Raw genomic sequence first — 22,816 nt, 5'->3', positions numbered from 1 at the left:
GTGTTTTTGAAATGAGTTTTCACTTTGTTACTCAGGCTAGCCTTAAACTCACCATGTAGCCCAGGCCAGTTTCAAATTTACAATGTACTTGTCACAGCTCCCTTGGGATTTTAGAATGTGTTACCACCTGGTTATAAATGGAGTAGATTTTTATCTTTTCATTTTGGATTCTTTGTTATTAGTATGCAAAATTGCAACTGATTTCTCTGTGTTGAAGTTGTATCTTACAGCTTCGCTGATTTTGTTTTTAGTGCTAATGTATTTCCATGCAGTTAAGGTTTTAGGGGCTACCTTTTGTTCCCACTATGTAGTTTGGCTGTCCTGAAACTCTCTATGTAGACCTGGCTGGCTTCAAACTCACATAGATCTGCTTTCTTCTGTTCCCCAAGTGCTGGGATTATGCCCATTTCTTGACTAATTGCTTTGGCTAGGACCCCTGTGTCTGAGTTATTGCTGTGAAGAGACTCCAAGATAACAGCAACTGTCATAAAGGAAACCATTTAATTTGGGTGGCTTACAGTTCAGAGGTTTAGTCCATTATCATGGTACGACATGGCGGCACATGGCAGCATGCAGGCAGATGTGATGCTGGAGAAGGAGCTGAGAGTTCCACATCTTGAACAGGAAATGACCTGTATCACTGGGCATAGCTTGAACATAGGAGCTTGAACAGTGAAGCCCACCCCCACAATGATGTACTTCTTCCAGCAAAGCCACCCCTCCTAATAGTGCAATTCCCTATGGGGGCCTCTTTTTTTTTTCTTTTTCAAACTACCACACTCTACTACTGTGTTGAATGAAATGATGAAAACAGGTATCCTTTTTGTTTTGTTTTTGCTAAGTAGCACTGACTGGCCTCTCTCTGAGTAGCCCAGGCCAGTCTCAAGCCTCTAGCAATCTTCCCATCTCAGCTTTCCACATACTGGCATTACAGGCATGTGCCATTGATCTTTGGAGAAAAGCTTTCTTTTTTTTCCCCTTGAAGGTGTTTACTATGTGCCTTCCATATATAGCTTTTGTCATGTTAAAAAGTTTACTGCCTAGTTTGAATGTTTTGTTTCATAACAAAAGGATGCTAAGTTGTCAGTTTTTCTGTATTAATTTACATTGTTTTGTCACCTTAATTAATGTATGTATTCATGTATTAATGTGGTAATACATTACCACATTGTTGTAGGAGGCCGCCTGTTTGTTCCTGGCTGCTCAGCCCTGCAATAACCACACAGAAGCTGTATTAATTAAATCCCTGCGCGGCCCATTAGCCCTAGCTTCTTATTGGCTAACTCTTACATCTTAATTTAACCCATTCTATTAACCTGTGTATCACCACATGGCTGTGGTATACTGGCAATGTTCCTGCATGTCTGTTCCCTTCAGTGGCTACATGGCTTCTCACTGACTCTGCCTTCTTTCTCCCAGCATTCAGTTTAGTTCCCCCACCCCCACCCCGCATAGCTCTCTCCTGTCCTGCTATAGGCTCAAAGCAGTTTCTTTATTCATTAACCAATAAAAGCAACACATATATAGAAGGACTTCCCACATCATCACATTATTAATTCATGTATTAATGTGGTATATTGACTTTTGTTATATTGGTACAAAGGGTTGAACATACTCTTGTATGTTGAACCATGCTTGAATTCCAGGAGCAAATGCCACATGGTCAGAGATTAAAATCTTTCTTATGTATTGCTGATTGGATAGTGTTTTGCCTTGGTAGTGACTGGTTATATGGATCTATAATTCTCTTCTGGTGCTTTTGTCTGAATTTACTATCAGGATGATGCACCTCAAGGAATAATCGATTTGGCAGTATGCTATCCTTTTTTTGGTGGGGGGAGAGTTGAAGGGAGATTAGTATTAGTTTCTGAGTGGTTTTTTTTGTTTTTTTGGTTTTTCGAGACAGGGTTTCTCTGTGGCTTTGGAGCCTGTCCTGGAACTAGCTCTGTAGACCAGGCTGGTCTCGAACTCAGAGATCCTCCTGCCTCTGCCTCCCGAGTGCTGGGATTAAAGGCGTGCGCCACCAACGCCCGGCCAGTTTCTGAGTGTTTAAACATTAGGTAGAGTTAACCAATGAAGCCATCTGGTTCTGGAGTTTTGTTTTTGTTTTTTCTTTTCTTTTATTTTCTTTAAATATTTATTTATTTATTTATTATGTATACAATATTCTGTCTGTGTGTATGTCTGCAGGCCAGAAGAGGGCACCAGACTCCATTACAGATGGTTGTGAGCCACCATGTGGTTCACCTTTCTTGTGATAATAAAAGTCACACAAAGGCTATGACATGAGATGGATTCCTTCTAGAATTCTGCCATTTAATATTCTGAATCAGCATCAACAACAGGTTGCAAGACTAGAGATAAGAAGGAAATAGTGTAGGCCTGTAACCAAAAAGGAGCCAACCAGTGATCAAAAGCCTAATAAAAGAAAAAACATGGGGCTGGAGAGATGGCTCAGTGGTTAAGAGCACTGCCTGCTCTTCCAAAGGTCCTGAGTTCAATTCCTAGCAACCACATGGGCTCACAACCATCTGTAATGAGAACTGGTGCCCTCTTCTGGCCTGCAGGAATACATACAGGCAGAACACTGTATACATAATAAATAAATCTTTTTGTATTTTATTTTATTCTTTTATATACTAATCCCAGTCCCCCCTTTGTCTCCTCTTCTTGCTCCCCCTACATTCTCCTCATCCTACCCCCATCTGTTCTTCAGAGAGGGTAAGGCCTCCCATAGGGAGTCAAAAGAATTCTGTCACATCACCACGTTGAGGCAGGACAAAGCCCCCTACCCCACCCTGGGTCACACAGTCTGGTGGTAGCCCACATAAAAGGACACAAAAGAAGGAAGAAACTTTTGCTTTTTGCCTGTTTGCCTTCTCTCTTACTGTCAGGTTTACCTGTGCTGTTGCTGAAGCATGACTTTGCTAATATTAGAACATACTCCTTCAGGATTCCAACAGAGACTAAAGACGAGCAGTCCTCTGGGAAATCCTCCAGGACTCCAGCCCTAGGTTGAGACATCTAAGACATCTAATCTTATGGACTGAACAGTAACTGAATTTTGGCCTTTGGAGAGAGAGCCATTGTTGTGCTTCTTCAACCACAGTTATCGGCCACTATAATAAGCCCCATGTAGTGTTTTCATCTATCAGTCTGTTCTTTTAGGGAAACCTAATAGAGCTGTGGACCCTGCATGCAATACTATGACTGTCCAGACATGATGTGGCAATCTATTATGAGGGTAGCCAACTATTTTCTGATTGGAATTGAGGCCTATTGATAAGGGAATTCATGTCTGCTACTGTAAACCTGGTCAGAAGCCCATGGCTGGGAGGTCATAGACCCCAGTGTGCAAGCTATGGCTGTTGGTTTGCTAAGTGGACATAATTTGCCCATTAGGTTCTCTTCTAAATGACTATTTTCATGCTCCTGGATTAGTGTTGCTGTCAACATCGGTCAGAGAAGCTTAGTTTTGCAGTAGACAGTGATAACTGCAGAGACTCACAAGTGCTCAGACATAAGTGGGACCTCTACCCACTCCTTCAAGGCTTAGGGAACGCCACCAGAGAGGAGTGAGAAGAATTTAATAACTGCAGGAAGGAAGGGGAATGCTGGAGAATGCCCATTGCCAGGCAGGACAAGGCCATTAGCTCTGGTCAACTGTAATTATCCATACACGATTTGCACATCACCCTTTCATAGAAGGGGACCTTAGGAAGCCGTCATCCCTTCCTCGGGATTTATAAGATAAGTAGGAGGGGACTAACTGGGAAAAGGGAGGGGAATCAGGCAGTTGGGAGAAGATGAGAGGGTAGGCGCACGCCTTTAATCCCAGCACTCGGGAGGCAGAGGCAGGCGGATCTCTGTGAGTTCGAGACCAGCCTGGTCTACAGAGCTAGTTCCAGGACAGGCCCCAAAGCCACAGAGAAACCCTGTCTCGAAAAACCAAAATAAATAAATAAATAAAATAAAAAGAGGAGAGGGTGGCTAGGGTAAATATGACCAAAATACATAATATATACATATGAAAATGTCCTTGACACCAATTATATATGCTTAATAAGACAGGTTGAAAAGTAGAAGACTAAAGGAGCATAGTTTCCTTGAATCTAGTTTTTACTGAAAAGGCAAGATAAATGCTTATTTTCCTGTTCTCTCAATTGTCAATTTTCAGGATAAATTGATGCCTTAGAAATGTACAGTGGTTGCTGGGTATGGTAGTACACGCCTTTAATCCCAACACTTAGGAAGCAGAGGCAGGCAGATCTCTTTAAGTTCGAGGTCAGCTTGGTCTACATAGTGAGTTCCAGGACAGCCAGAGCTACATGATGAGACCCTGTCTCAAAACAAAACAAAACAAAAAAACAAAGCAAAAAAAACCCTCCCCTCAAAAAATATACAGTGGTATCCAGTGCATTTTGTTTTGCTTATTTTTCCTGATCTCTGTTTTATATTTTTAATATTACTCTAAGTTGATGGCATTATATTAACTCAAAAGGACTTACTAAATTATTGTCATTTTTAACTACTCATCCTTTGAGGTATGGTAATTAAAAGTCATTAATACAAAGCCAAAAACAGTAGTAAAAGGATATTGAGGTACCAAGCAGGCAAATGGCTAGTACCTACAATCTCGGCTTCTCAGAAGACTGAGGCAGAAGGAGTGCTTCATCTAGGCTGCCTTGAACCCCACACTTGGGTTTGGGCCTTACCGTGAGGCTTGAGTCTGTTTCCCACAGTAAATGAGGACTGCTTTGCTTAGGATTTTCTTTCATGATTCAGTCTTGACAGATGGTCTATTTCTAGGTATTTGTTCACTCTGTGTAGATTATCCAATATGTTGGTCATAATTTCTAACCATCTTCTGTTTCACGTTACAGTCTCACTTTGTAACTCAAATAGGCCTAAACTTAAAGTGGTCCTGCCTCAGCCTCGTAAGTGCTCGGACAACAGTGGGAGCAGTCCATCAGACTTTCTTACTGCCTTTTTATTTTATTTTTATTTATGGAGACAAGGTCTCTTTATGTAGCCCTGGTTGTCCTGGAACTCATTTTGTAGACCAGGCTGGCCTTAATGCACAGAGATCCAGCCATCTCTGCCTCCCGCTGAAATTCAAGGTGTGTGCTCCCCGGCTCTTTCCTAATAAAGAAGAATGCCATGTGCTGTTGAGCTGCTTGGCTTGGTCAGATCTTCTGTTTCATGATTCTTGGGTTGATTCAAACCTAGTCTATTGCAGCTCTCGGCCCGCAGGTCCTGTTCCTGCGATAGTGGCAGTGCTCCCAGGAGCAGTCAGGTGACACTGCTGGTATCTTTATGCCTCAGACTCCTGGGAGAATCACCCCAACACTTGTTCTGTACAGTAAATATGGGTTTCTTCTGGTTATCTTGAATTTGAGGCCTGATGTTCATTTCCCTCTTTTGATTCTTTTTGTCTTTAGTTGTATGTGCATATGTAAGTGCAGGCACTCCCAGAGCCTAGAACTGTCAGGGTGTCAGAGCTCCTGGAGCTGGGGAGACAGGTAGTTGTGAGCCGCCCTGTCTGGGTCCTGGGAGTCAACCTCGGATCTCTAGGGCTTGCTTTGATTCTTAAACACTTCTTTAGAGGCCAGGACTCTGGGTAACATGGAAACACATGTTTGCTCTGAGAAGTGTGATGGAACGGAGGAGTCATGAGACTGAAAATTAGGAAGCTTCACCTGCTGCTCCTGAAGGATTTCAGGGCTGGTTTAATGTTTCTGAAGACCTCACACTGGTAGTCCCAGTTACTCAGTAACCTAAGACCAGGAGTTCAAGACCAACTTAGGTAACAAACAAAAGGAAAACACCCTCCGAGTGAGAAAGGAACAGTACTGTGCTTTTTAGAAGCCGTCAGCTCTCCCTAACCATGAAAGCATCTAAGATTTAAGAAGTGGCAGTCAGGCTGTTAGTATCTGTTGACGAGCAGCGGCCCCTCTAGGGCTTGACACAGTCTGGTGGGAAAGTGATCCAGACCAAGCCCGGTGGGTCGGATCCAGGCAGAGTGCTTATGCCACACAATAGGCCCAGCCCAGGAGGAGACTGGAAGAAATGGGACCGTGATGAAACCTCTAAAATGCTGAGAGACGTGTCCATGGTTGCTAGGGCTTCTGCTGTGGTTGAATATGAATTGTTTCCTCCAGACCTCAGGCTGAAATTTAATTTCACTTTATAAGATAATAAGAACTGGGGCCGGACAGAGGCTTGGGGAGGTGATTAGGGCTCTGCCCTCGTGAATAGGTTAACCTATTTGTTTAATTGTTGATGGTTATCTAAGAGTGGTTCTGCCGTACAGGCCAGTTGCGTGGGTCTCTTGTGTTCCATGTCTCTAGCATGTGATGTCTTACACCTGCAGCCCCACCCACAAGGCCACCTTGGTTGCAGCCTCTTGACCTTAGACCAGAATCATAAGCCTGAGTCAGCTGCTTTTCTCACTAACCTCACATCCTTGGTGTGTGGTATTGTTATTAACAGTAGAAACAGCTGAAGACAGCCTCTTCTTGGACAGAAAGCTGACCTGCCCGGGTTCCCAACAAGCCCCCCTGAGCAGTTTCTGAGTGGGTCTCGGTGGTGTGGTTGAAACTCTTCTCTTCTGCTCTGGGAGTCTCCCTGCCATTTTGCTCGTTTTGTCATTTTGTGCTTGTTGCAGCTTGAGTTTGCTTTCCACCCCACAAGGAATGATTTTCTCTCGCTGCTACTCCTCTCTGTAATCGACTGCTTTTGCTGTGGTTTTGTAAAAGGCATTTACGGTGGTTCCTTTTCATTGTGTCCTGTTTCCAGTCCATCACACAACATCTTTAACCTTTTTGAGGGTCATGGCCATAGTTTCTCACTTCTGTGCTAGGAAGTGCACTCATGTGACTCTGCTGAAGGCAGCTTTCCCAGGCCTCTCACAGCAGAAGTGTGGTTGCGACATAGGCCTGTGGTTGACTTTGAGGAGATCCCCATAACTGGCTGGGAGTGTAACTCAGTGACAGAGTACCTGGCATACACAGAGCTCTGGGTTCGGTTACTAGTATGACATGGTGTTGTGTCCCTGTAATAAAACAGGAGGTACAGAAGTTCAGGCTCAACCTTGGCTACCTATTGAGCCTGGGATACATAGAAGGATCCTGTCTCAAATGCTGTCACTAAGAACAGGGAATGCTGATAATTTAGGGATCCTTTTAGGAGGGGAATGTTTATGGAGGTGGGATACATAGAAGGCTCCTGTCTCAGAAAATATCTCCCCCCTCTCCAGTAAAAGGATCTCCACATCATCAGCATTCCCACTCTTGATGACAGCGTTTGGATAAAAGCAAGTCCGGTTCCCAGAGGCTCTGGGGCCTGTGAGTGGGGAAGCCAGAGCACTGGAGGGCCAAGTCTGCACTGGGTGAGGGAGGGGAAAGCCCTCGCCCATTCCCACTGTTTGTTTACAAGGCAGGACTCTTCTTGCTTGTTTGTGTTGGTGGTCCCTGGCCTGTTAGTGTGGATACTCCCAGTTGAGCAGGCTTCAGCAGGGAGGATGGGTTAGGTACCGGCTAAGCAGCCTCCCTGGTAGAGGAGCCCCTGAACGTTCTGTGTGAGCCTATGTGTGCTGACTGTGGGGATTTGCACATCCTTGCATAGTGTCCTCATGTCCACAGTGTCAGCAGATAGCTTGAATGCCCATGGGGAAGCGGGTTGGGGAGGGTAACTGGAGCCTGTGTTAGAGCCACATGTGCTGCTTCCTGATTCACAGATGCTGCCGAGTTGAGAATGGTCTCTTGGCTGGTGTCCCTGAAGCTTGGGTACACTTCTACACAAAAGGATGGATATCCCCTCCACTCCACCAGAGCCCATGCTGTCTCATACTGCCAGTAGGACTCATTACCCCACTCAGGGCTTAGTTAGCAAAGCTGTTGTGGGTCAGACTGGGGTCACTTGGTGAGGACCTCTGGGCAGAGAGCCCAGAATGCCAGGGCACTGCCAAGTGCCTGGTCAGCATCAGTCAGGGTGGGCAGGACCCCTTCAGGCCAGGATAGCTGGGAGGGGGATCCACGTCTGGGCTACCTCTGGCCGAGGCTTGCTCTCGGGGGGCCTGGCCATCTCTTGGCCTCCTGGACTGTGATAATGGAGTACATATATAGCTACTGCACTAGGGAGGGTCTACATAGGATGCCTGTCACCATGGACTTAAACTGTCCCCAACTTTGGAATGAGCCAGTCCACAGTGAGACTCTCCTCACCATGCCTGTCCTGGGATGTAGCAAAGCTGGTCTAGCCTACAGTTTTTTTCTAGGACAAGCAGGAAGTTGAGATCCTCTGGCAAGGGGAACTGATGTCAGAGAAATAAAAGTGACAGAGAGCTGGAGCAAGACCTGGATGTCATCGCCAAGACTGCTCAGCAGACTTGGTATTGAACCTCTCCTTCCAGCCCAGAAGCTGTCTGACCCTATGCGCCTATCTGCAGAGGACTTCCAGCATCCCAGTTTCCATGGGGTCTTCAGCCCAGTATGGTCCTCATTGCCAGTTCAGGTGTTTCATATCCCATGAGAGTCCCTTTCTCACCACCTAGCAGTGTCTTCGTTGTCACAAGGATACAGGAGACAGTAAGACTCTGAAGCATCGAGAACAGCTCCTGCTTGTGCTGGCGTCTGTCTGACAATCCTTAACCAGCTTCCCCTGACCTACGGCCTGTTCCATGGGTAGTCAGAGCACAGTGCCAACCACTAGGCTTCCCTATCCCATCTCCTTGGCTTTGTATCCTGGGAGCCTGGACTGGGGGCCACCTTTGTCCTTCAGAGGCTCTCTGACTACAGCGGGGGGGGGGGCACACCTCAAAGGGGCTTTGTGTCACCACAAAGAAGCTCTGTCCCTCTAGAGAAGCCTGGGTGTTGCCATGGTAATGGAGGGGCCTGGCAGGAGGGGTCCCACCATCTGAGGCAGGGGGGCGGGGCGGGGGGAAGGACATTGCAAGCCAACAGCACAGTCTGCAGGGCTGGCAGCCAGCAGTCAGTGACTGCTGCACCTGCCCAGCTGAGGCCCTTATCTTGCAGGACACTGTCCTTCACAGGGCCCCTAAGGGGCCATAAGTACCAGTAGGGATAAGAGTGGGCCTCCCAAACCTGCTGAGAACCTCAGTCCCCTCTTCAGAGTACCTTGATCTTCATGTCCACCCCAGAATGTAGGGAGGCAAGTTTGATTCTGTGCCTGGGACCTCTACACCTTCCTTCCTGTCTCCTTGGGATGGGAAGCCACTGACAATTACCATCTGACTGACTTTCAGAGGGGTGAAAGCAGTAGGCCGGTCCTGACCCCACTCAGTGGGTAACCTATGTGGGCTTTGTAATTGGATGGAGTGTACTAAGCTTGTTTGAGGAGGAAAGGGAATTGTCATGGAGGGACTTCTGCCAAGGTGGACCCATTGTAGCCCAACAACACCTCCAACCAAGTGGGGAGTGGCTCCATTTCCATATGAGAGGACACACACTGGGGGAGCACCCTTGGTCCTCACGGTTGACACCAGCTACTTAAGAGACACTTCAGAGCTTGCAAAGGTTGTAAGCTGGTGTCTGTGTCAGGCACAGATGGGGTAGGGGAAATATATCTTCCATATCCCCTTTGTCCTTATAGAGAGATGAATCTCGTGGAACATGGAGGCTTGAAGGAAACCAGAGAACAGGTGTCTTTCCCCAGAGAAATCTTGAGCCAAATCTTGAGCAGTAGCTCCCTGTGGCTCAGGCCGCCTACAGAAGAGGACACAGTTACTAGAATGCTGACATGCCCACCTGCCTGACAGTACATCTTTCACTGACTGACAGCCCCCAGAATCGCTCCTTCGCTGGACCTCGGGCGCCAAAGTAGCTCTCTGTCTGTGATCAGAGCCCCAGCCTCTCAAATCAGCCCTGACATAATCCTAATCTCCCTGGATCTCTCTACTCAGAGGCCCTCTGTTCTAGGGTCAACCATTTTTCCTTGACCCTGGACAGCCCTTGGTCCAAAGTGTGTAAGGCAAGAACCCCCTGAGGATTTCTGTACTCAGGAGGTCCATTTCCTAAAGCAGTGCTGTTGAGGCGAGCACACCCTAGGAGATAGAAGTCCCTGAGGAGTGTGTCTCCCCGCCCCACCTCCACCCGACCCTCTGCCAGAATGGTCTGTCTCTTTGTGGGAAATCTAATTTTCCAGGCTGTATCTGATTAGGTTTTCCAAGCTGCCTGAAAATCCAACTGCTTCTCTGGGCAGCAAACTCCTCCCTCATCCTTCTCCCCTTGCCTCCCCACCCCTCTTCCTCCCCAGCAGACTTGGTGTCTCCAGAACCTGCTTGAAAAGATGACTTTCTCTTCCCCTTTCTTAGACGTGATTATACCCACAACCCTGCTCCTCACCTGTGCATACTTGGAGCCCTGGATCAACCCCGGGACCAGGATGCCCCAGCTACAATGACCCCAGGATATGGGTCCTCCTAGTCTTTCTCTGCTTACAGATGTGTGCACATAGTCATTCCCACACCTCTTGCTTGAAGTCTTCAGCCATGTCACCTGTGTATGCCATTTTACCTAGTTTCAGCTGGCTTAAAAAAAAAAGATTTATATAAGAGCACCTTATGAGCAGCTGTGCAGTGGTGGTGCACATCTTTAATCCCAGCACTCGAGAGGCAGAGGCTGGTGGAACTTCAAGTTCCAGGCCAGCCTGGCTACAGAACTAGTTTCAGGAGAGCCAGAGCTACACAGAGAAACCCTGTCACCAAAAAAATGAAATAAGGCAGTAAAAATAAAAGAGTACCTTATGAATTAAGGATATTACTTAACCAGTGAATGTTAAATACTTAATCCCAACAGGACAATTGTCTTTTGAAGTTCTGCATATCTGCCCTCCTCTGCCCACTACCGCCTCATTTTTTAAAGAAATAATTTATTATTTTTATATACATTGGTTTTGCCCGCTTGTATGACTATGTAAGGGTGTCAGATCTTGGAGTTACAGGCAGGTGTGATGTCATATGAGTGCTGGAACTTGAACTTGGGTCCTCTGGAAGAGCAGTTTGTGCTCGTGCTCTTAACTGCTGAGCTCTCTTCTCTTCTCTTCTCTTCTCTTCTCTTCTCTTCTCTTCTCTTCTCTTCTCTTCTCTCTCTCTCTCTCTCTCTCTCTCTCTCTCTCTCTCTCTCTCTTTCCCTCTCTCTCTCTTTCTCTTTCTTTCTTTTTGAGCTGGGGGTCTCACTGTGTTGCCCAGCCTGGTCTTGAGCTCCTAAGGCAGAAGTTCTCAACTTCTCAACATGTGGGTCATGACTCTTTTGAGGGGTTGAATGACCTTTTCACAGGGTCCCATATCAGATGGCCTGCATATTAGATACATTACGATGCATAAAAGTAGCAAAATTACAGATGCAATGAAACAATTTTATGGTTGGGGGTCACCACAACCTAAAAGGTTGCACCATTAGGAAGGTTAAAAACAACCGTTCTAGGCTCAAATGATCCTCCTGTCTCAGTCTCTTGAGTAGCTGGGAATATAGGAACCTGCCTACATGCAGCTTCCACTGTAGATGATTTAGGCGCAGAGGAGAGGGGAGTGCTGCTGGGCCCACCACCCTACCCAGCCTCTGTTGTGCTGGAGGCATTGTATAGCCAGGAAGCCATTACTGTTATTCCACCTAGAATGCTTGCTGTGTATGTTGCTCAGTGTGTCTGTCACTTGTTTGTTTGCTTCTAAATGACCACAGTGTAGTGTTTTTAATATACGGAAATGTTTCATTCTCACAACATCCTGCTGCTGCATCTTTATGCAGCTATGAAGGGCCTGAGAACAGCTATTTCCTAGCCCAGCATCCTGGACCCTGTCCCTCCTGCCAGAGACTCTGTGGTCCAGACCTTGGTGCAGACATGCTTTGTGAACCTCATGCTCCAGACCTCCTCTGACTTGTCCCAGCCTGGGCACAGCGCCTGTCCTTTTGAGCTTGGCTAGAAGCCATTCCCAGGATTCTGGGTGCCTGACCCCAATGAAGATGACAAGATAAAGATGGAGTCCTCCCAAGGCTTGTATATATAGGAAGCTGGCAGAGCCGAGAGCATGAGACCAAGGCTCATCCCATGAGGTCCTCACAGGCAGAGAGGACAGGCTTTGGCACGTCTGCATTCAGCTCCTGCCAGGTTACTTCCTGGTGGCCTGTTTTTTTCCTGCCTGGGATGGGCAGAGTGTGGAGTATGGGTCGGAAGAATGTTTGACTGTACCTCGCATCTTCCTGGGCTCTGATAAGTGGCTGGTAAGGTCTCAAGCTTGTTGCCAGGCCCCCTCCCGCCCCCCTACTGACCATTAGGAAATTCCTTTAATTCCTCGACCCTAGTTGGCCTTAGCCCTGTAATTTGCTTTTCCGGGCCAGGCATTTGGCTGTGCTCCTTCAGAGGAGGAATGTCTGGGTCAGCAAGAAGATCGCAAATGCTGCTTTAGGTTTGTGGGGTGGGGGTGGGGGTGGGGAAAGTGTCAGTCTCCACCCCATCTCCTTCAACAGTGCCTGTTGCTCTCCCCATAGAGTGATGGTTCCTCTCACTGCAGAGGACCCAGCCTCCTTTCTGCATTGTGAGACCTGTATTCTTATGCCCATCAGTTCCCCTCCTATCTTTCCATTCTCCCTCCCCCTCTCTCCAAGACAACATCTCACTATGTAGCTCTGGCTGGTCTAGAACTTTCTACTTAGACCAGGTTAGTCTCAAACTAGCAGACCTGCCTGCCCCTGTCTCCAGAGTGCTGGGACCATGTCCTGCCCAGCTGTCTCTTTTCATTCATCCTTCCCTCAGCTCTCTGACCTCCAACCATTCCTTCGCTCTGCCTTGTCTCCCACACATCCTTACACTCAGTCATTTGCCTGCCCATCAGACTATCCACCCTCCAGATGACCTGTTTTGTGCTAATACAATCATCTTCATTCTGTTGGCACATAACTATTCTCTCACTCTTTCCTTACCCTACCCCTTCCAGCCGTTCTCCTAGTCTCCCTCCAAAACTCAGTATCTGTCCACTCACTCATCCACCAATACATACACCTTCCAGCCTGTCGTTCATAATAATCCCTCCATTTGCCATTCGTTAACTCATTCATCTATAGACATAGCATCCACCCACCCATTAACCCATCATCTCCATTAACTCCACCGTCTCTACTTGTCCACCTCCTCATTACCTGTTTGTCCATCTCTCTGTCCCATATCCTCTGCCTTCCTGTCTGTGATTTACTCTTTCTCTAGTCTCCATCCAGACCTTCTTGCCTAGATCAACTTGTTTCTGCCTAAGGTTTCTGCATAATGCCTCTCCTTGCCCATGTGGGTTATGAGATCACAGATATGGGGACTCTAAACCTGATTGATGCTGGTCACTAATTGCCCTCTTTGTCTGTGGCTCTGTGGCTAGATTGTCACACTTCTTTTTTGCTTTTGTTTTTAAACATTCTCTCTTTCTCTTTCTTTCTCTCTCTCTCTCTCTTCCCCCCCCCCCCACTGTGTGTATGTGTATGTATGTGTACATTGTGTAAGTGTGGGCACTCATATGCCACAGTTCACATGTGGAGGTCAAAGGACAAACTTCAGATGTCAGTTCTCAGTGTCCATCTTGTTTATGACCAGGGCTCTCTTGTAGTTTACTACTGCATGCACTGGGCTAGCTAGCCTTGGAGAGTCCCAAGATTCTCCTGTCAGGATCATACTAGGATTGCAGACATTTGTGCCACTGTGTCTAGCTTTTACATGGATTCTTGGGACCAGAGTTTAGGTCTTCAGTTATGTGCAACAAGCTCTTCACCCACTGAGCATCTTTCCAGCCCTGTTTTTTGTTTGTTTACTTGTTTTGAGACAGGGCTTTACTGTGCAGTGCTAACTGCCCTTCAACTATGTAGACCAGGCTAACCTCAGTCTTGTGATGCTGCTCCTGCCTCTGCCTCTCAAGACCAAGATTGTCCTTGTGTGCCATCATGCCTGACAGTCACTGTTCTTTTGCAGTTGAGTTTTCCAAGTTTAACCTCAGTCCTGACTTTTCCAACTCCCTCCTCTAAGTTCCTGGGTCCTCTGGCCTCATCCCGGTGTTTGGTCACAATGTTTTATGCACATTTAACAGGAACTGTGCAGCTGGATGCTGGGGCCTGGGTGGGGTGATGTGTGGAGCAGTGGTGTGGGGTCTTCCCAGGCGAGCAGAGGCTAGAAGGAAAGGCTGGTCAATGGTCAAGGCCCATAGCATCACACTTCCTGACTGTCCCAGGTGATTCCTGGGTTCCAGCAGATGCATATTCAGTGCCAACCCCTACCCAAGATCTACAGCCCTATGCCCCAGGCTCTAGCTGGGAGAAGCATCTTTGAAGCCTCTGTGGTCATTTTTTTTTTAAATCACGCATTTTACTTCCCACGACAACATATATTTATTGCTTTTGTTCGTTTGTTTTCTGAGTTTCACTGTGGAGCTCTGGTTGTCCTAGACCTCACTCTATAGATCAGGCTGGCTTCAAACTTATAAAGATCTACTTGCCTCTGTCTCCCAAGTGCTGGGATTAAAGGTATGTGTAACTATATCCAGCATTATAGTTATTGTTTTAATAAAGATAGCATTTTTGAGGGGGCTGGAGAGATGGCTCAGAGGTTAAGAGCATTAGTTGCTCTTCCAGAGGTCCTGAGTTCAATTCCCAGCAACCACATGGTGGCTCACAACCATCTGTAATGAGATCTGGCACTGTATCCTGGAAAGTGTANTGAGTTCAATTCCCAGCAACCACATGGTGGCTCACAACCATCTGTAATGAGATCTGGCACTGTATCCTGGAAAGTGTATATATAATAAATAAATAATTTAAAAAAAAGATAGCATTTTGACTTGCTATTAAAAAAAATGTCCTTGGCTGTGCATGGTGGTACACATCTTTAATCTCAGCCCTCAAGGCAAAAGCAGATAGATCCCTGGGAGTTTGAGGTCAGCCTGGTCTACACACTGAGTTCCAGGATAACTAGAGGTATAAAGTGAGATTTATAACTCAAAAATCCAAAAACAAAGTGAAACCTTGTCCTTTGGGATTCTGGGCCTTGGTCACCCGTGTTGCATGTGTGGTCTCCTTTGGTCAGCCTAGGTGGGTATCTGCAGCCTGTGTGGTCAGTACCCCATCCAGCAGCAGACAGGATACACATAGAGAGGCTGGGAAGATGGTAAGGACTCAGCACCATCTCTCTGTGTTCCTATGGGAATTGCCAAGACTCTACCCCTTCCCAATCTAGCTAGTGTTTGGAGGTGTACCCTGGGAAACACAGCGATCATGCTCTGAGTTATCTGTATTGGGCAGTGGGAAGACCAGCCTGGGGTTTGGCCGCTTTCTCATCTTAGCCTCAGAGTTCTGGACCCCTGCCAGCCACATCTAGAGCCAGTGGGTCTAGAGCCACCCTTCAGAGCGAATCCTTTTGCCCTAGAGCTGTGGCATGTTTAAGGTGCCTTGGGTCTGGGAAGCTGTCTCTGGGCTACAGCCCAGGCTTGGTTATGTCAGATAGGGTTGGAGGGCACAGGGATGAAATCACAGGTAAGGCAGGAATTGCTGTCTTTATACAAGGTGGAAGGAAGCAAACTCTGGTCCACAAGATCAACAGCCCTCTCTGCCTTGGGGTTCTAAAGTTCAGCTTAGGTGGGCTGATGCTTCAGGCAAGATAGATAGTTGAAGTGATCAGGCTCCATTACCCTTCCCAACCCTTCCTAGGGGAAGCTTCCCCTCCAGGCTGGGACCCTCTTCAAGGCTTGCTCATCACTCCCCTGTCAACACCTCTTGTGTGCTGGCAGGCTGAGTGCCCCTGCTATGACTATGCCTTTTGTTTCTGCATGCCATGGTGTCCAGAGAGCCCAATCTGCACCTCCCTTTCTGTTTCTTTCCCTAGTGGTCACCACCTCTCCCAGAAGAAGTTTGGCTAATTTTACAGGCTATGGTTGACTAAGGACAGTTCCTCTGCCCACACCAGTGTTTCTGCAGGGTCACAGTCACAGTTTTACTTGTGTGACAGGTGCAGAGGAAATGAACAGCTGTGGGGGCCAGCACTCACGGCTTGCCTTCACTGGGCCTCATTTCCCCCAGCTGTCTTGCTCTTTTACTGCTGAGGTCCCCAGTGGGCTGCTGCAGGACGACATTCACGGCTTTTCCATGTAGGACCTTCCTTCTCTAAGCTCAGACACTGTATTGGTTCAGGGGTGAGTGGTCCAGCCGTCTGCTTCAGTGGTCCGTGTGGAGCCAGCTGGGAGCAGGTCCCAAGCAGCACTGGGCTTCAGGCCACACACTGAGGGTGGCGTATGGTTGTACCCCTCCTGTAGCCAAGAGCCAGGATCTGGGCTTTGCATACTTGGCCTACTTTTTGTTGAAAAACAAACACACTGGTCAGCCAGAGAGTGGCAAGGGAAAATGCTGGCTTATCACCGCAAACATCAAGCCCCTTCTCCCCCCAACCCCCTGGAGCCCCAGGAAATAGCACTGGGCTAGTGTGAGAGCAGGCCTGAGCCTCCCTGAGGGCTGGGCCTCAGATGCTTGGATCAGGTCTCTCACACACAGGCCAGTTTTAAGCAAGGGAAGTCTGAACTTAATGTAGGTCTGCCAGAACCTCAGCCAGGTTTTATTCAGCCATGAGAAGCAGAGACAACCCTGTCTTGGGTGGAGTGGCTGTGAGTGGAGGCTGGACTTCTGGCCCACAGTCCATATTTCTAGGGGCTGCAAGGTAGTGCTCCCCCCGCCCACACCGTGGGTCCTGTGTTTGGAGTAGAGTAAGTAACCTCTAACAACCAGCCTGTTGGCTGCTCCCACCTGGCCATACTGACTGTGTGGCTACTGATGACCCTCACCTTCTGTGGGTCCCTGTAAGACAGGACTGAGGGTGCCATGAGATTGGAACTAGCTGGCAGAATCAGGGGCAGCCAGAAGCCTCGAAGATAGTACTTAGCACACCAGTTCTCCTCATCCTTCCTACCAGGCTCAGAGACACCCGTGGGCCATGGCTCAGCTGTGCTTGGCAGGAAACTGAAGAACCTGGGTCAGAGGCCCAGCCTCCCAGGGAGGGAGTTGCCTGCTTCCGGCCAGCCTCAGATTAATGGCTTTTAATTTAGAATTTAATCAATGCAGCTTCCCTCCAGAGAGCTGGATGCTCTGGTCTGGGAGACAGTCCTGTGATCTGTGAGTAGGGTGACGGGGGCCCTGAATGGCCTCACCAGGTCTATGCTCCACCCCACCCTGAGCTTGTTCTGCTTTGCCTGCAGGCGGCTGGCACCCTGGCTATGGAGGACTGCAATGTGCACTCGGCTGCCAGCATTCTGGCCTCGGTGAAGGAACAGGAGGCCCGTTTCGAGCGGCTGACACGGGCACTAGAGCAAGAACGGCGCCACGTTGCCCTGCAGCTGGAACGTGCCCAGCAGCCTGGCATGAGCAGTGGTGGTATGGTGGGCAGTGGGCAGCCCCTGCCAATGGCCTGGCAACAGCTGGTTCTACAGGTAATAGCCTGGGGAAGGGTGAAGACAGCCAGGTGGGGAAACAATTGAGGTCTTGGTGGATCACAGCTAACATGCAGTGACTTGTAGTTCTGCTGGGCTTGGGTGGGGAAGGAAAGTAGATCCCAAGGGGGCAGAAGCCCCATGTTTCTATGCCAGGCATGGAATGAAGAAAAGAGCAGGACATATTTGGCCCTCAGAATCACTGCCCTCCATTGAGTAAGCCCTCAGGGCCTAGGTAGCTGGATTGCATCTGTTTCAGGCAGTTCTTTAAGAGTTCTGTGTAGCCCCGCAGGGTCCTGCCATCTGCGTACAGCACAGTGACCTAAAAGCATCAGTTTCTCTGCTGGCCATTGCCCTTACACAGCATGCAGGCCCCAGGTGGGGAGTTCTGTTCCATAGCCAGGACCTGAGAATGCTAAAGTGGGGGTGTACAGCCAGGCATCACAATTTCTTGGCCCTTCCCTACACCCTCACGATGCAGGGAGGTCCCAGAATGAGGAAATGCAGAGGTTTGGAGTCTCCTATGATTATCAAGGTTTCCATTATGGCTGAGGCTCATCCGGCTACCAGTAGGAAGAAGAGACCACTCCCACCACCAGAACAGATAATTGGCCTGCTGTTGTCCTCTGAGCTCCTCGTTTAATGACTATGGATCCTCAGTTTCCTGTGTTCAACTACTGTGCTCTTAAACTTGGCAGCTGCGCTTCCATGCATTGCATCTGCTGTCACAGCCCTTCTCTGGTCCTCCTGGACCTTCATCCTAGGGAACTATGCCTAGCACACACTTGCTAGAGACCGGAGGGACCCTGGCCCAGTTTAGCCAGAGAGGGAAGGAGGCACTGGGTATGTGAGACTCATAGACAAGCTGCTTGTGTTAAACTGAACATGTTGAGACTGGCCCTTGAGTCTGTCCTTATCTGACGGGTCTTACATCCATTCACATCTACTCAACCTAAAATGCAGAGCAGTCAGAACCAAAGATCTCCAGATCTTCAAGAGAGCCCAAGCCCATTGGGAGCCTTCCCCCCGCCTTGGGTTTTCTTTTTGAGACAAGGTCTTACTATGTAGCCCTGACTGACTTCAAACTCATGAGAGATTTGTCTGGCTCTGCCATGTGACTTCTGGGATTAAAGGTATACCCCACTACATATGGCTGAAGAACCTTTTTTCAACTACATGGTATTAAGTGGTTTCTGTAAGGCAGAACAGTGAATTAGGACTGAGGGGAGAGGGCCTAGAAGAGTGAACCACAGCCATGAGGAGCTTGCTGAGTCCAGTTCCAGAGCCTAGTCTTCTGGATGGTGAAGCTTGGAGGTTGTAGCTCTGACAGGATGCATGCCTAGTTTATAGGAGACCCTGCCAACCAAATAGTGAATTTCGTACCCCTAACCTTCTAAAGGAAGTAGAACAGCTCAACTGGGCCATGGGAGGTTAGTGGCAGCCACTGACCCTGAGGCTCTTCCCCAGGCACCAAGGAACTCTGTCCTCCCAGGACAGAACAGACTCTGCTCTCCATCTTGGTGACAGCAGTCTGGGAGGATAGACCAGGACACCCTCACGGTCAGCGCCCCAGCAGGAAGCTGTTCCCATAGTTTGAGCTGCTGACCTCAGGCTGTATCTCTCCTTACCATCCCACTCTTGGCTTTCTTGGCTCTTGCCAGATCTGACAGGCTAATGGGGACAGGAAGAGACTCTGGCTGGCCAAGGCCATTGCCTTAATGTTGAGTCTTTGTATATTAATCTCAGTGAGAGGTGACCGGGACCTACTCTGAGGCACAGGTCAGCATAGGTGGTTGAGAACTTGGAGTGGTGGCAAAGCTGGGGCCTGCCGCCTGGAAGCTGTGGTCAAAGACCACAGCCTTGCTCCTTGGGCTGTTCCATGGTCCTTGCTGCCTGGCTTTCATCAGCTGGAGCAGAGCTGACCCTCACCCTGGGCACGGGGTGGGGTGGGGTGGGGCAGCACACCACTGTGGCCTGGCAGCTGGGCTACTGTACTTGCCTCAGACTTAGCCAAAATGGGTTTGTGGCTTGGGCATTAGCAGCTAGAAAATAAACCACAGAAGGCAGAAACAGCTTCCACATAAGATCTAGGCTGCTTTCCCTCATTGTGTTCTGTTCACTGGTCTGGGTGACTGTGGATGGAGAATGAAGGAGGTCAGAAGTCCTCCTGTTCTGAGTGAGGAAACTGAGGCCAGAGGGCACCTAGCATGCATGAGCATTTTTGAGCATGTCACAGTACAGCATGTCCTGGAGGTGAGGTGGGGCCTCAGGGCAAGTTTCACTTTTCCGATTGGGCTGGGGAGGCAGGGAATCCAACCTGAGCCCCTTCCCTTGCTGTACCCTCCCAGCTTCCCTGTGCTGCCCCCAGCTCTACTCTCTCAAAACCATGTGTCATTGGCATGCTCTGTAGCATAGCAGGCACAAGGATGGCCTCAGTCTCTGTTCCAGCCCTCCTGGTACTTGTTTTCCTCCAGAAGTCAAACTCCCCAGGTGTGGCTGCTGGAAGGCTTAGGGTGGAGTAGGATACGTCTTGGTGGCTCTGATTCCCACAGCCCATCATCTGTCACCTCCCAATAGATTCAGGGTGTGAAGCCAACTCTGTTTCCAGGACTTCTGACAAGAGCCCCAGTCCAGAGACTTTCTAGCCCAGGGCAATTCCAGGCTTGGCCTTTTGTCCCACTGTGTTATACTGTAATAGCCTTCAAAGGGTGAGAAGATACTATATTTTGATGGGGAGCTCAAGATACAAACTGGGTTCCCTGTGGGGTCATGCACTAAGTCCCCGTTAAGCTCTGCAGTGACCTTGGCTTGGAGACCCAAGTGGAGTGAGGACCTGAGAATTTGCAGCTTGGCCATACCAAAACTATGTCTCAAGGAAAATAACTCACAGGATAAGTAGCTTGTGTCCGGATGGTAACCTTGCCCCTGGTCTACACTATGGGACCTCAGTTTACACAATTGTAGAGGTGAATGGGCGTATACACATTCACTGTGGGTAGATTGAGACTTCAGGAGAAAGACTTTGCCAAAGTCTCTTAGTGTGGGAATGGGGGTGGGGTACCAAACCTAGGGTGTGATGCTGGGAGCCAAGACCTGGAGCTAGCGACCCTGCAGGCTTAGCTGCAGAGTCCCGCCCCGGCCTATGGGGGGCGGAGCCTTGCCTGCCCCGCCTGGGTGCGCCCCGCCCGATTGGTTGCTGGTCGTGGCCGCTGCCAGGTCCGCCTTCACGGGAGCCGGGAGCGAGTCAGTAGAGCTGGAGCGGCCGAGGCGCCCGCGGACCGCGGTCCAGCTGCCGCCCCCCTGCAGCCTCGAGCCTCGGTCCGATGCCGGCCGAACTCAGACAGGTTGGAAAGAACTCGTTCCCCGCGGGGGGGGGGGCGGAGGGGGGTCGGGAGCGGTGTCCCGAGGCCCCGGCCTACCCGCCTACCCGGGAAGACCTGCTTTTGTTTAGGCGAGCCGCAAGCCCTCAGCAGCTATTGTCTGCTCTCGAGCCGGCTTTGCTGACCCTGGGGCCAGGAGCGGTGGCGGGAGTGAGTCCGCTGCCCTGCGCGGAGGGGGCGTGTGCGAGGACCAAGCACGGCTGCCCAAGGGCTAGAGCCCCGCGTGGGGGCGCAAGCCAGGAGACCCTGTGCTTGGATCAAGCATGCCTCGGGAAGGGAGCACCCCTCCGGCCTTGGGACAGGTGGGAGGGGGGTCGAGGGGCCGGGACGGGACACAGGGCCTTCCCAGCGGCCCCTCCCCGAACAGAGTGAGGCCCGCCCCAGCCCAAGGAAGCTGGCCTAGACCTCTTGCTCCCTGGGGTCTCTCTTGCCTCCCCTTCACCCCCCTTCCGCGTACTTTCACTTACACTCTGGGGACCAGTGGGGCGGCTTCTGGAGGTTTAATGGAAATCCTCTCTGCCGCGGCATTGCACGTGAGGGGAGGGAAAAGGAGGGGCAGTGGTTGGTACTGCCCACGTGTGGTAGCGGGAGGGGTCTGCCGGCAACTAGCCTATATGCCTTCCAATACTGGCGAGGTGCAGGTGTGCAACCTGTATTGTGGTCATAGAGAGTGGGGCTCATTAATAGGCAGGGAAACTGAGGCTGCATGAAGCAGGGACTAAAAGACCTAGAAGACTCTTGATGGTAGACGGGAACTCTGTCACACACCTGATGTGGCCCATAGGTTCTGACCGCCGACTGCCCAGGCAATCGTGGTTTTATGTTATGTTAGTGTGTCTGGGGTCCGGGCTTAAGGAAAGCTGGAATGGTGACGCTTGGCCCGCTCCCCAGCTTGTTCAGCCCACCACATGTCCCTTGGCCTTTTAGCCACTGTCTAGGGCCACACCCTGCCAGACTCACTGCTCCTGTGAACTGTGGAAGGGTTGTGCAGAGGCTGTGGGCATAAAGGAGGTGGTGTTTTTATGGTGACCAAGGGCCTGTCTGGTAGGAGATGCCAGCCTGACTTGTCCTACACTCTCCCTAGGAGGGCCATGCTGGAGTTCAGAACTCCATCCATCCACTGATAGCTATCCAGGGACCTGGCCCTGGAGGTGTAGGCTCCAGGCAGTCATTCACTCATTCTGTGGTTGATGTATGCCAGCAGGAACTGCACAGGGAGGGGGATGGGCATAAAGGCCCATGGTCTGTTCTGCATAATGTAGACTGTAGATGCTCATCCATAAAGTGCACGAGCTGTTGTATTCTAGTACATCTTGGTTTTCTCTCCATGGTCCTGGCATGTAGCATATAGGTGGGATGGGTTCCTATGCCCTTCCCTTCTCTGCATGAGGAAGCTGAACTCCCATAGGTTTGTGTTGAGCGCTGTGCTGTGGGGCTCCTCTAGGGAGCATGGTGGCTGGGTAGGTCCTCCACGGGCAGGAAGAGCTCTAGCAAACCCCAGGCCTGTGCAGCAACCCATCTCCTGTCCAGGCCCAGTAACTCCAAAGTTTGGAGGATGGATATGGGGTCTGCAAAAGAAGGGATGAGGCTGGAGCCAGGGAGGGAGTGCGGTACATAGTTGGCACATCCTGTGCTGTGCAGGGCTGTGACAGCATTCAGAAAGGTGCCCATGTCTGGTACTGAGGGGAACAGCCCAGAGTCAGCTGAAAGGCTACAGGGAACGATTGCAGGCTGGTCAGTAGGTATGAAACAAGAGACACCCCGCCAGCCTTCACTGCTCAATGTCCATTTGGCTGCTTGTTAGCACACCATTCCATGGATCTACCACAAAGAGATCCCAGAAGCTGAGTCCTGGGATGGCCTTGAGCATCTTACTACCAAAGGCTTGTTTCTCCATCTGTGCTGACACTGAAAACCCAGTAGTCAGTTGGTGACTGGGTGTCAGTGGCTCTTTCCCTGTGTGTTGGAATCATATGTC

The 22,816-nt window shown here is 49.6% G+C and overlaps 1 protein-coding gene across 6 annotated transcripts in view; it reads left to right on the top strand.

The window, feature by feature from the left end:
• Positions 1-22,816, top strand: part of Arvcf (ARVCF delta catenin family member) — a 53,140-nt gene that overhangs the window by 16,924 nt on the left and 13,400 nt on the right. For 4 of the 6 annotated variants that reach the window (XM_050123028.1, XM_050123029.1, XM_050123027.1 and 1 more), the window contains exon 3: positions 17,228-17,458. In XM_050123028.1, the coding sequence (XP_049978985.1) occupies positions 17,246-17,458 (213 nt within the window). In that variant the 5' untranslated portion in view covers positions 17,228-17,245. Of the gene's footprint in view, positions 1-17,227; positions 17,459-20,663; positions 20,803-22,816 lie in introns of those variants that run through there. The other 2 variants (XM_050123030.1, XM_050123033.1) reach the window with 2 other exon arrangements.

This window comes from Alexandromys fortis, unplaced genomic scaffold, assembly GCF_014885135.2.
Source record: "Alexandromys fortis isolate MF-2015 unplaced genomic scaffold, M_Fortis_MF-2015_v1.1 scaffold_219, whole genome shotgun sequence".
Classification (NCBI taxonomy): Eukaryota; Metazoa; Chordata; class Mammalia; order Rodentia; family Cricetidae; genus Alexandromys; species Alexandromys fortis.
The sequence above is the reverse complement of the archived record's forward strand: the minus strand, read 5'-3'. Positions and strand labels throughout refer to the sequence as shown.